Source organism: Bombina bombina, chromosome 1 (genome assembly GCF_027579735.1).
Source record: "Bombina bombina isolate aBomBom1 chromosome 1, aBomBom1.pri, whole genome shotgun sequence".
In the NCBI taxonomy this organism is placed as follows: domain Eukaryota; kingdom Metazoa; phylum Chordata; class Amphibia; order Anura; family Bombinatoridae; genus Bombina; species Bombina bombina.
In genome coordinates, this window is record NC_069499.1 from 442514992 (window position 1) to 442528190 (window position 13199).

Consider the following 13199-nt stretch of genomic DNA (forward strand, 5'->3'; position numbering starts at 1 on the left):
ATCATCAGAGGCTTGTGGCTGCTTCACCAAAAGCTGAAAAACTTTGCTTGTTAAATGTGACTGCTCCTAGTGCAAATAACTACAAATAGACTGTAAAATTAGCTTAAAAATATAACTATGCAAAATCTACTGTTTTATTCTGTTTGTTCTGGTGGTTGTAAAAGTAAGAACAGAAGACTCTCAATATGTTTTCTGCTATTACAATGGACCAACATTGTCAAAATCACTAGAGCCCACAAATCTAAGCAGCAGGCCCAATTTCAAGTTGCTATGGCAACATGACACAGAGAATTTGCCAAGACGGTATTCCATGGCATATTGATCCGCATTCATTGAGCCATCAGCTGAACACGCTCAATATAATTATGTCACAATTGTGATTTGACAATTCTAACGTAAGGATCAATGGATAAAATGTGGTCCAGTTACCAGGGTTGCTACTTGCTCCTTTAGAAACACTATTTAATTGCCAGCACAACAGGGGAATTATCTCACCACCCTTAAACAGGGAGTTCTGTAGCTGGCACAAGACTCAAGAAAACAGAAAAATATGCTCCTACTGTTCAATCATTTTCTTATTACTCTCACTTACACTCCAGGTGCTCTCGTCAGCCATGCTGCTACCGGTACCGTATTAGCCTGCCCAACAATTAATCCAGCCTATCTATTCAAGTGACCGGTGGGCGTGGCATGGTCGGTCATGGAAGCAGTGTTTTATGGAAAGCATGTTGTGATGTCTGTGTTTGTGGATCATGACGGGCGTAGCCCTGCCCCTATCATTTAGCAGTTTGAAATTGTAAAGAAAATATGTGCACTAATATTACTGTTGTGGCGCCAGGCTAAATAAATAAAAAAATATCAGTGGGTTGGCTATTGCCGGCTTGTCACTTCAAGATTGCGCCCCCCTGCTTGGGCAATAAGGCGGCTGCTTAGAATGCCTATATGCAAGCACCAGGCCTGTCCCTAAATATTCTCCACAGAAGATAGATAAATAGAAAACTAGTTCAAACATGGTGGCACCCATTACTTTATATAATGTACAGTAGAAATGAAACTTTAACACTTTTTTAATCAATATTTAAACAATTAATATAATAGTAAAAATACATCTACATATTATTCTAAGGCTAATCTTTGTTTTGAATAAATCATTATGTCTAGCGTGTATTTCCTGTATAACGTCCTTTAAGAAGTGAAGGAGGCTAGACACAATATAAATGAACAATATTATGATGCAGGTGAAACGTCAATTAGATATGCCAGCACTGTCCGACAAATACCAAATGAAGACAGGTGGTACTGTAAGGCTGAATCAATCTTGTTATATAAGCTTAGTCCAGCAAATGACCAAGTATCTGAAACAAGAGGTGCTGCTATGCTGGAACAAACTGCTGCAGATTGCGGAGAGCACAGTTTAGAAAGCATTTTAAACAGGCAAATGCACAGGTATTCAAGCAGACAGAGGTTAAATGTAGCAATGTCCAGTAGCACAGCCTGGAAATACAAGAAGTGTTATATCCAGAGTAAAACAGTTACAGATAACCAGGTTGGACCAAGCTGGGTCCTACACCAATGTGATCCAAAACTACTTCAGGAGGTAACAGGGACTGATGCACTAAACTTATCACACACAGAAAGACTGACTCTATACACAGGCCCAGAGCTGAGTATGAAAGAGAAATGTTTAAAGACCACTGAAGGTATCTCCTGTGATCAGTTGTAGAATCACCACACAAAGCAAACATCTGGTAAGAACTGCTGAAAAGGTTCAGTGTGTGACAAGGTGCTTGTTGATCTACACTGATCATATGATGAATCTAAAAAAAAATACATAAACAGTTTAAACTACCTCTAAGCACAGTCTAGGACAGTTAAAAATTTGCCAAGACGTATATGACTATTGCCCCCACATATGGTGAGAAAGATGATGAAAGAGTCAATCAAAAACCCAAGGAATCTTTAGACTGTGCAATTGGGAAGCCCCTGCGAGTGGCGAGATGGCTCCTATCGAAAGTGATGGAGCTCTATGGATTACGCTGCATTCTGCGTATAGCATCTTACAATTGCCTATATTTTCGCAAGCAGTTGTTTTTCTATTAGGGTATTAAGTATTTGTAGTGTTTTGAGAAAATCTCGCCAACTTTTATTTGGCGAGAAAAAACTGTGAGATACTGTATGTAGTGCGAAAATCTTTACAGAATTACACTGGGATTAGAGAGACAATTTCATATACTCCCATGAAATACCCATGTTCAGCCCATTTTACAAAAAAACATTTTTTGCATTTTGTATTTATAATGTATTTTATTGTGCACTTTTTATATGAAAATGTAGTATACGCCCCTTAGCGGCTTTAGATCATTCCACCATGGAAATAGAAGGACTAGCGAGCATTCGTAAATAATCTCGCCATCCCAGAGAACTTTAGATCATTGAGCCCTAAGAATTAACAGTTAGATGCTATCCCCATGTTAATACGTTCTTTGGAAACAATGCATAAAGGAAGCCCCTACTAGGTCCCCCTAAAATCAATGGGAGCCTCCAACCAAACCCCCATTTTATATGCTCCCCACAAAATCCACCCCACCAGCAGAAGAGTGGGCATACTCAGTTTCAACACCCCACTTGGCACTTTTATGACTGATAGAAAACACTACTATAGAAGAGACCTCTAAGAAGAAAAACAATGCAAAGCAGAAGATGAGGAAGAAACCTGTTGTTTGATAGAAAGAGTTTAAGAATGCTAATTATTCAGCCAGAATACAGGTAAGTGCTCTGTGGCTTTATTTAAATTATTTAAAAGTGTTCTCATCATTATTTTAATAATTGTTTTGCAACACTCTTCAGGAAAATGTATATTAAAAGTCCCAAGGAGTAAAAATATATAGGACATCATTTGATGATCCCTTCTTTACAGAAAACCATAAAGGTCCCATCTAGAATGGTTTAATGGCTGCTAAAACTTACCCTGAAATTCAAGAACACAATTTAATTGTGTCAGTTTAATATAATTATTGAAACTGTATTAAATCTAATAATTTGAGCCGTGGCTCTCTGATTCTAAGTGGCTCTGTGCCAAGTGGCAGAGTTACTCACTGGGTCTACATCCACACTACTTCTAATCCTACTTCATCTCATCTATCTACAGGTATGTCTCCCTGCTTGTGTCTCCTGGCTCCTCTTAAAACGTCCCTTTAATTCCTGTTAGAAATCTCTGATATGTCTCCCTGCTTGTGTCTCCTGGCTCCTCTTAAAACATCCCTTTAATTCCTGATAGAAATCTCTGGTATGCCTCCCTCTTGTCTACCTGTAATCATCTCTGTATAACTCTGTATAACTAATGCATCCTGCCACCCCCCTCTAATTTGCAAGTGTGTAACTCCTGGCTAGCTAGACTGCTTGTAACAGCTGCCTAGAATCAGTTCATTATTCTCACTGCTACATACAGCAGGCCAACGGCTCATTTGAGCTGTGGCGCTCTATTCCAAGTGGCAGAGTTACTCACTGGAGTTAGAAACTAAAGGTGGAAAATGCAGTCCCACTAACAAGTAAACTTTATAACTATACTTCTACACAATGCTCTCTATGTCTTTTCTGCTCTCTCTGTCTGCCCTTCTCTTTTATTGTATTGTTTCTCCGTTGTACTTTTATCCTTGTACCCATGGGCAGCGCTGCAGAATCTGTTGGCGCTTTATAAATAAAGAATAATAATAATAATAATATTCAACATTACAAAAAAACTATTCAATTTCAAGAATTTTATTTGAGCCATAAACATAAATTTGTGCTGGTAAGTAGTAGACATATGCACTGCCGAACAATTTGTGTCCTTCAAAAGATTAATTGCTGTTTTTTTTCAGACGTTCGTTTCAATCAAATTCCATCCATCTTCCATTCAGGCATTTGGGTTGGACGAATGTTGTCCAAAAGGAACAGCTAATTTTGAGACAATTAATAGTAACAAAAATCTACATTATAGAATTTGAACAATTAAAATAACCTGTTTTTCAATGTTAAAGGAACATCCAACTCCGGCACTACAATCCAACATTTTTAGTGCCTGGCCATCAGTCATTAGTAATACTATGGCAGGATTGGACAGAACCCCTGTGCATCATTACAAAAAAGGAGATTATTAACCAAACAATATAACTCCTTCCCCTATTCCTGAACCATTTTCTTGGCACCAAACAACATGAACAAATTAATTAATCAATTTTGGCAAGCAATCAGTTTTTTATCCGTTTCGTCCTATAATGTATTCGGCTGTTCATACAGTATATCAAACAACATGATGAATCAGCAAAATTTAGAGGACTTTGCATTTGTCCGAAGCCCAAATGCACATCTCTAGTAAAAAGCACAAGGGTAATATTATTTTACAAGCTTTTGATAGCTATGCAACCAGCATTACTTTTGCTAGTATGTACAAACCAGTTGTCTATAGACACACCTTATGTGTGTGTTTTTATGTGTGTGTTAAGTGTGTGTGTATAAAAATACTCTCCAATTTTATTTTACTTCAGAATTTCTACAAAACAATTTATGCAAACGTTATGGTCACAGTGTAGTAAAATAACTGTTAATAAAACAGATTTATTGCCACCTAGTGGCTGGTAAATGTTAATGCACGTTTCAGAAATTTGCTAATATTTTTTTCATTTTCTTACACGTAAACATAGTGAATTTGAAACATATTACCAGCTGAGCTGAAAATGATACTCGGAAAATGGCAAGCAAATATCTCAGTCATCAGCAGACTTAATTAAACTTTGGTAGAGGTGGGAAAATGCTGTGATGTATAATGGTGGAACCAATATTCCCAATTTATTGCTACATTGTTTTTATCTATCTATCTATCTATCTATCTATCTATATATCTATCTATCTATCTATCTATCTAATCTATTTGTGTTTCTGTCTGTCTGTCTCTTTCTGTCTATCTATACTTCTATCTAATCTATCATGTATCAATCAATACATTAGAATAAAGAGGGTAACAAGGCAAATTTAATAATAATTATTACTGTAGGTGCAATATATTATTACAAATTACTGTATGCATCTATAGGGGGTTGATTGCACTAAAGAGACTGATTTATACATAAGTTGCAAAGAAGTAGCAACAAAAAAGATTGCTAACCCCCTAAAAAAATAGATAGTAAGAACTGATGAATACTTTTATAAAAACAAAGTGAATTGAATATTACTATTGGGATCCTAACTTTATTAAACAGAATGCAAACATACAATTTAAAAACACTTGAACTCTGCTGCCTAATATTGACTAGTTGGGTAATGGTTAGTACGGTGTGATTAGTCTCTGAGAATAATACTACAGGTTGGGTATAGATATAGTCGAGTAGAAATATAGGGTCCAATTGTAAGGTAATTTTTGTTAATAAAGTTCTGATCTTTTAAAATAACACCCATTCAGAAACCCTAATAAATTGTTCTCAACTAAACTCCTTCTATAGCGGGAGTTGTATTACAATTATCTTTCCCTGTTTCTTAAACACAGATACAAATCTTGGTGTGATAACCTAGATCCACAATCTCACACACCACAAATAAGGTAAACTAAATAAATATCAACCATGCATCCAAATTATTAGCAGGCAGGCAGAGCAAGCAGTTTTAAAAACGAGAGACAGAGTTCTCACTGGCCGGTCCCCGACATGTGTTTCACTATCACGCTTTGTTAGAGGGGATAAGTGCTGGCCGTTTGTTTGGGTCTTTTATTAACTCACAGGTCGTTCTTCGTCGTATCGATTGGTTAGAAGGGAAGATCTGCGCTGTATCCTATTATTTGCATAAAGTGTCAGTCAAATATATTGAACAGTAATCATTTGATGAATATTTGAATCTTTGTTTACATTCCGTTTAGGATTTCATATGTTATCAAATCATACAAAGTGCTGAGTTGACTATTTTTTAGTTGCATATGTAGAAGGTTTTACGCTACAATTGAGTATTACATTTTATGTTCTATACTGTTGCATACGTACATCATGTATCTACCTATTGACTGAACATTTATTGATATATTTTTGTAGAGGAGGATATATAGTATTTAAAGATATACTGTGCTTAATGTTACATTAGCATTCTTTATATAAGTATGTACTTGTACCAAAATAGATTTTATTTTAGCAGCATCATAGATTATTATATTGTTCACTGCATTCAACTTTTATTTATTGTGATACATTTCATTTTTGCAGTGAACAACATAATATTCTATGAAGCTGCTAAAATAAAACCAGAAGAAGAGTTATAGGACCCTGCCTTTAATATGTGGGCTCTGGTCATGTCATCTCCTACTGTCCTGTGAGACCGCCTAATAGTTCAGCTCAAGAGTTCCCAGCTCCAGTTTGTGACCCTGGCTCCTCTGTTGGGGTGGCAGCAAAGAATAATTCTATATTGAACAATGTTTTAGATGCACCTAAGGCTGAGGTCTGTGTGAGCACTTTCTGCACCAATGTAAAGATAAGATTGGGACTGTATCTTCAAAGCCCTCAGAAATCAATGAAGCAAGTCTCCAGCAGGGTTCCTGTAAATCTATGCCTGTGACTGTCTCACCAGACCATGTTACTAATGCTGAGTCTATTAAATAATCTTTTTTTATGAAATATTTATGGGTTTTGTACTTATTGTTTTGAGAAATATATCTTGTTTCTAATTATTTGTTATGGAGTGATTTCTCTGAAAGGGTTACCAGCAATAAAATACAATTTTATTAGCCTAAAAGCACATAGTTGTGTGCCAAAAAAGATTGCTGTGCCTTTCTTTATAATATTTTAAAGTGCAAGTACTAGACAGGAAAACATTTGCATACTATATTCTCATTCATTCATCTTTTTTTGTATCTATAGGCACAACACACAAATACCAGGTTAAAAATACTTAAACACTTTGTGCAAAAAATAATTATCCAATGCTAGCCAAAGACTTGTAATGCTTGTTTAATTATTGTTGTCACCGCTAAGAGGAGCAGCTATTATGGAATATTTTATCTAATATCTATCTGTGGCTAAGCTCCTTCTATAGTGGGAGCTATAATTAACATTATACTAGCTTTGTCTACCAATTAGTTTTCCATAAAGCACAAGAGTAAGCGGTTAAAAAAATAGGAGACTTCGTTCCAAATATATGTGCCCCTGACGCATGCTTCACGTAACGATTCTTCAGAGGGGTACGCGTCAGCCGGTTCATTTGTTATTTATTGGTATACAAATCCCTTCATTGATAGGTGCTCATAGGGGTTGTGTGATTTGTTTATTTTAGGATTTTCCTTTCTGTCAATGCTTGAACTACCTATCATTTGTAAGTAGCGTAATCTTAGTCATTCACCAATCAGGATTTAGAAGTATTTCCTAATTGGTTCTCATTCCTTACAACTCTCCCTCCTTCTACCCCTCACACTAAACTTCACAGAAGAATCAAGTCATTAGATTAGCAACAGCTCGCTAGCTCTCTCGAACCTCTTCTCTCTTCCATCCCCTCCTTTTACTGTCCTGATGAATCCATCTGCCACTATAACTCCACCCTTACATCGGTCCTTGATAACCTGGCCCCACCTACCATAACTCGGAAAACAAACACTCATCCTTAGCCCTGGCATAATCCTCTGACATGGTACCTATGCAGATGTTCCCATACTGCTGAGTGACACTGGAGGAAATCTCGGAGTTCTGCTGACTTACTTCACTATAAGTTCATCTTGAACTCTTACTATTCTGCCCTTAATCTATATAAGCAACACTACTTCTCCACTCTTATCTCTACTCTTTCCTCAAACCCAAAACGTCTGTTCTCCACATTCAATACTATTCTCCGCCCACCCCCATCTCCCACCACAACTTTTCTCTCAGACCACGATTTTGCCAGCTACTTCAACACCAAAATCGACTCCATTAGAAATGAAATCATCTCTCAACATACTACCGGTCTCCCTCCTCCTCAAAAGCTCACAATCATCCAAAACCCACATAGCCATAAATTTAGCTCTTTTGCCCCATTACAGAGGATGAAGTTTCTGCCCTTATACTATCCTCTCACCTCACTACCTGTTCCCTTGACCCCATCCCCTCACAACTACTCCCCTCCATCTCTTACCCCTATACTCACACACATCTTCAAACTCTCTCTCAGCACTGGTATAGTTCCCACATCTCTTAAGCATGCATTAGTCACACCTCTCCTCAAAAAACCTTCTTTCGAACCAACCTCCCCATCCAACTACTGCCCTATTTCCTTACTACCTCTTGCCTCAAAGCTTCTTGAAAAGCTAGTATATGCATGTCTATCCCATTTCCTTACACTAAACTCCTTCCTTGACCCACTGCAATCTGGATTTTGCCTCCTTCACTCAACAGAGACAACAATTGTTAAGGTTACCAATGACCTACTTACAGCAAAATCAAAAGGCCACTTCTCTCTACTTATCCTCCTTGATCTGTCTGCAGCCTTTGATACTGTCGACCACCCTCTTTTGCTCCACACCCTCCAATCCTTTGGCATCTGTGACACAGCTATCTCTTGGTTCTCTTCCTATCTGTCTAACCATACCTTTAGTGTAGCCTTCTCTGGGGCATCCTCTACCCCGTTACCTCTTTCTGTTGGGGTACCACAAGGCTCTTTCCTCGGTCCCCTTCTCTTCTCAATCTACACGTCCTCACTAGGTTCCTTAATAAAGTCCCACGGGTTTCATTATCATTTTTACAACGATGATACCCAAATCTTCCTCTCTGCACCAGAACTACCTCCTTCCTTGCTAACCTGTGTCACTAACTGTCTCTCTCATATCTCATCTTGGATGTTCTCTCACTACCTCAAGTTAAATCTCTCCAAAACTGAGCTCCTTATTTTGCCCCCTTCTTCCAAAATCTCTACCCCCCATGTCTCTATAACTGTTGATAACTCCATCATTACCCCAACCTCACATGCCTGATGTCTTGGGGTCACACTGGACTCAGATCTTTCTTTTACTCCTCACATTCAGTCCTTGACTAAAGCCTGCTGCTTCCACCTTAAAAACATCGCTAAAATTTGACATTTCCTTACACAAGACACAACAAAGATTTTAATCCGCTGTCTCATCCTTTCCCACCTCGACTACTGCAACTCTATCCTCTCTGATCTCCCTAGCTGCCGCCTAGCTCCTTTACAATCCATAATGAATGCCTCTGCCAGGCTCATCTTCCTTGCACGTCGCTCTTCATCTGCCGCACCTCTCTGCCAATCCCTTCACTGGCTTCCACTTGCCTCCAGGATTAAACACAAAATTCTCACTCTGACACACAAAGCCCTCAATTGCACTGCTCCCCCTACATCTCAGACCTTGTCTCCAGATACTCTCCCTCCCATCCCCTTCGCTCCGCTCATGATCTCCTCCTCTCCTCCTCTCTTGTTATCTCCTCACATTCCCGACTTCAAGATTTCTCCACATTGGCTCCCATCTTATGGAACTCTCTGCCTCGCTCCACAAGAATCTCCCCTAGTTTTAAAAGTTTCAATTGCTCCCTGAAGACTCTACTATTCAGGGACGCTTACAACCTACACTAACCTTCCTATCTCCACTGCTATGAGCCCAGCTGTTTGTAGTTCATCTTCATAAGAGCCGACTAAAACAGTGCAACTCTCAGCAGGACCCTCTCTCCCCATTTGATACCTGTAATCATTTTTATATACCACCTATGTTCATAGCGCTGCGGAACCTGTTGGCGCTCTACAAATACCTGATAATAATAATAAATAATAATAAATTGGTTGATCACATTTACATTATCGTGCTGTACATTCATACTTTCGCTTTTTATGGGTGATCGATACATTTTAGCTATTGTTACAATTTGAATGTGCGTTTATGTTTATAATATGTTTATGCAAGGATTATAAAATGGAAAGGGTTTTGGACTAAGCAATGTTAATGGTTTAAAAGACACGTCAGGCAAGATTGCCACCAACTATGTCCTCTGATGCTCCAAAGAATCTTTGTGCCAGTAAAATTTAACATCTAGGAAAAAGTCTAATTTACCCATTAGTACAATTTAATTTTAAACAGCTTTTATTTAAAGGGACACTAAACTCTAAACACATTTCATGCACTTCCCTCTAATCATGAGTGCAGCTATTATGTAACGTAGGTTACACTGCACTAAAATATATGTAGTGTTTAATGTCCCTTTAAAAAAATTTCAGGTAAAATATTTTCAACACATTTAAACGTCATATTCATGATAGATAAAATCTGCTACTGACATGAGTTAAAATTACTTCTAGCTCTCATGAAGAAAATGACAGACATAATTGAACACAAATCTGAGACCTATGAACGCAGAGTGAAAGTGTAAAAAGGGCATAGGTGTTACTGTTTCTAGTTAATCCTAGAAAACCTCAAATGAGGAAGCCTGATGGCTGCTGAAGTTAATTCCCTAGATAGCTTTGCATAACCACATTTATAATTAAAGACTTGTTTCTCCAGTACTAGATGCACTGAGATATTTGTGATTTAATCGTCACTAATAAGGATTAGACTGTTACGTTACAAAAATAATCTGAGCAAGGAGACACAAAGTACCAAAGTGACATCTGAATAATTACAGCAGCACTTAGCTTATTCCTGGACCAATGAAAAAATAATGGGCCTAGATTGCAAAACCCTGAAGATGTTTTTTTCAAAGAATGCCTTAGAATGAAGAACACATTTTTAAAGAACATTGTTGGGGTAAACACAATGCGACAAGCAGGAAAATCCACTTCTGGTGAGATTTAAAATTGTTCTTTTTATCTCACGCTGCCTGATGCATCATCAAATGTCTGACTTCAATGTAAGTATTATTAGTGCGGCAGCTCTATTAGTTGTTCATATTTGTATTCATGTCTGTGAAAATAATAGCAGCTACAGTAAAAAATGAGTATGTGCATATAGTAATTTTGTGTTTTATTTACTTAGCTGATTTGTACACAGAAATACTTAACATAAAATATATGGTCTAGTTAGGATGAGAAAATACATTTCAAATTGCAATGTTTTTACTGTGTTTAAGCTCTAATTGCTATAAACAAAACACCTATTACAACTAAACAGATTGTTAAAATCAATTTAAGTACACACATCTGACTTTTATTTCTGGAATTCTCAAGGAGACATCAAATCAAAACATAATTTTATATTTATATGTGCAGTATATTGTTTTTTTTGTTGTTGTTTTTTTAATGTAGGTCAATTAGTTAGTAATTTAAAATATTGAAACACGGTTTTGGAAATTAAATAACTTCCCAATTAATTTTTATAATTATTTTTGAGGCAAAAACATATATATATATATATATATATATATATATACACAAAATCAAACAACAGTTTTTAAGTTCTTATCAGATATTTAATATTAACAACATTTGTATTAAATTGAAAAATATTATAAAACATTTTTCTTATAGTAGAGGTCCATAATAAAATTAGTGATTATAGAAATGTACAATTATAATTCATTTGTATTACTCATTATTGTTGAAATTTACAAACTATAGTAAGAAAATATTCCTTGTATTTCTACAATTGCCCTTTTGTAAGAAACAAAAAAGGCAAACAACTATATTACCATATATGCCATACATTCTGAAAACTGAAACACTTGAACACACAAAGTGTGTGTTTTTTATGAGCTTTACAATTATTTATTTGAAATGTTTGGTGAAAATGGGATTTTATTACACATTTTGGTTGCCCATACATAAAGAAATGTGTATTTTAAATTGAAGAGGGTAAATCATTTAATATGTATTGAATATTGTCAGCTGGAGTAAATCATTGTGAATACTAGTACCAGAATATTATTTATTTTTTTCAAATAAATACAGCTTTAATAATGAAAACATGTAATTTGATCAATTACAAAAGTACAGGATTTTAATGAGTCGTTCTCAGTAACACAAAATAGTTCACTACTGTTCTCCAAAACTCACAAATAAAGTTAAATAAATGGGGTGGCTACCAGTTCCACAACATTAATGTTATGATAAGTGCTCACAGAATGTTTTATTACTTTTTCAGGAACCCCCAGAAGAAGACTTTCTTGAAAAGTTTAAAGAGGTAACAATGTGAAATGCTTTAAAAAGGCATAATAAATAAATACTTGAAAAGTTGATCTTTTTAAAAAACTTACTTTCAAATGTAATTTCTTTTCAGTTCTGGATGGGTAATCCTGCATTAATAGGAACTGTCACATCAGTTGTCTTCTTAATTGTATGTTGGACTATCAAAGACAACCTAAAAATCAAAGACATTCAAGAAAAACATATATTGATCACCGGATGTGATTCTGGTTTTGGAAACTTACTGGCCCAAAGACTTTATAGAAAAGGATTTGGTGTCATTGCAGCCTGTTTAACAGAAAAAGGTAGTGAAGAACTGAAAGCGTGTACATCCCCTTCACTGAAGACTGTCTTATTGAATGTAACAAACCCCAAAAGCATTGAGAGTGCCGTAGAATTTGTCGCAACGGAAACTGGTCGCAAAGGTAAACTTAACAAAAAATTGCTTAAACATACCTAAGGCTAGGAGAAAAAAATCAGGTGTGATTTACAATAACTAAATATCATCCAAAGTAGAAGAATATTTTAAGCAAGACACTTTGTTGCTAGTTTTATGTTGAAGGTCTTTATATACTATAGCCAAGTTAAATGCCAACAAAGGGCCAGATTATGAGTGGAGCACTATTTAGCGCTTTTGATCTTGCGCTAACTGTGCTAGAAGTAAACGTTTGCGTGCATCAGGTTGTGCTCATATTACAAGATTAAAGAAAAACTATTTCGCTATCTCGATGCAGGCAAAAAGCCGAACTTAGAATGGAAGTCAACGGAGTGAAAAAAAACTAACACCTTACTCGTGTGCAAACCCGAACACATATTCTCAAGTGTGCTAACCCGACATAAAAATATGAATATTTCACATTCCAATGTTCTTCACATAGAAGAAAATGTTCTATGTATTTATAAATACATATTTCTACATATATCTAAAATTATTTTGGTACAATATATATCTATACCGACTGTGTATATATATATATATATATATATATATAAATATATATCAAAATAACTAGAGTATTGCATTGAGCAATGATACTTTTTTTATTGGACTAACTATACATTTATAAGTTGACAAGCTTTCGGAAGAGTTCCTTCCT

At 36.2% G+C, this 13199-nt stretch overlaps 1 protein-coding gene across 1 annotated transcript in view; it reads left to right on the forward strand.

The window, feature by feature from the left end:
- The first annotated feature begins 278 nt into the window (after positions 1–278).
- LOC128658343 (retinol dehydrogenase 16-like) overlaps positions 279–13199 on the forward strand; it is a 42994-nt gene continuing 30073 nt past the window's right edge. The window contains exons 1-4 of the mRNA XM_053712834.1: positions 279–303; positions 1191–1597; positions 12062–12100; positions 12197–12527. Of these exons, the coding sequence (XP_053568809.1) occupies positions 279–303; positions 1191–1597; positions 12062–12100; positions 12197–12527 (802 nt within the window). The remainder of the gene's footprint in view (positions 304–1190; positions 1598–12061; positions 12101–12196; positions 12528–13199) is intronic.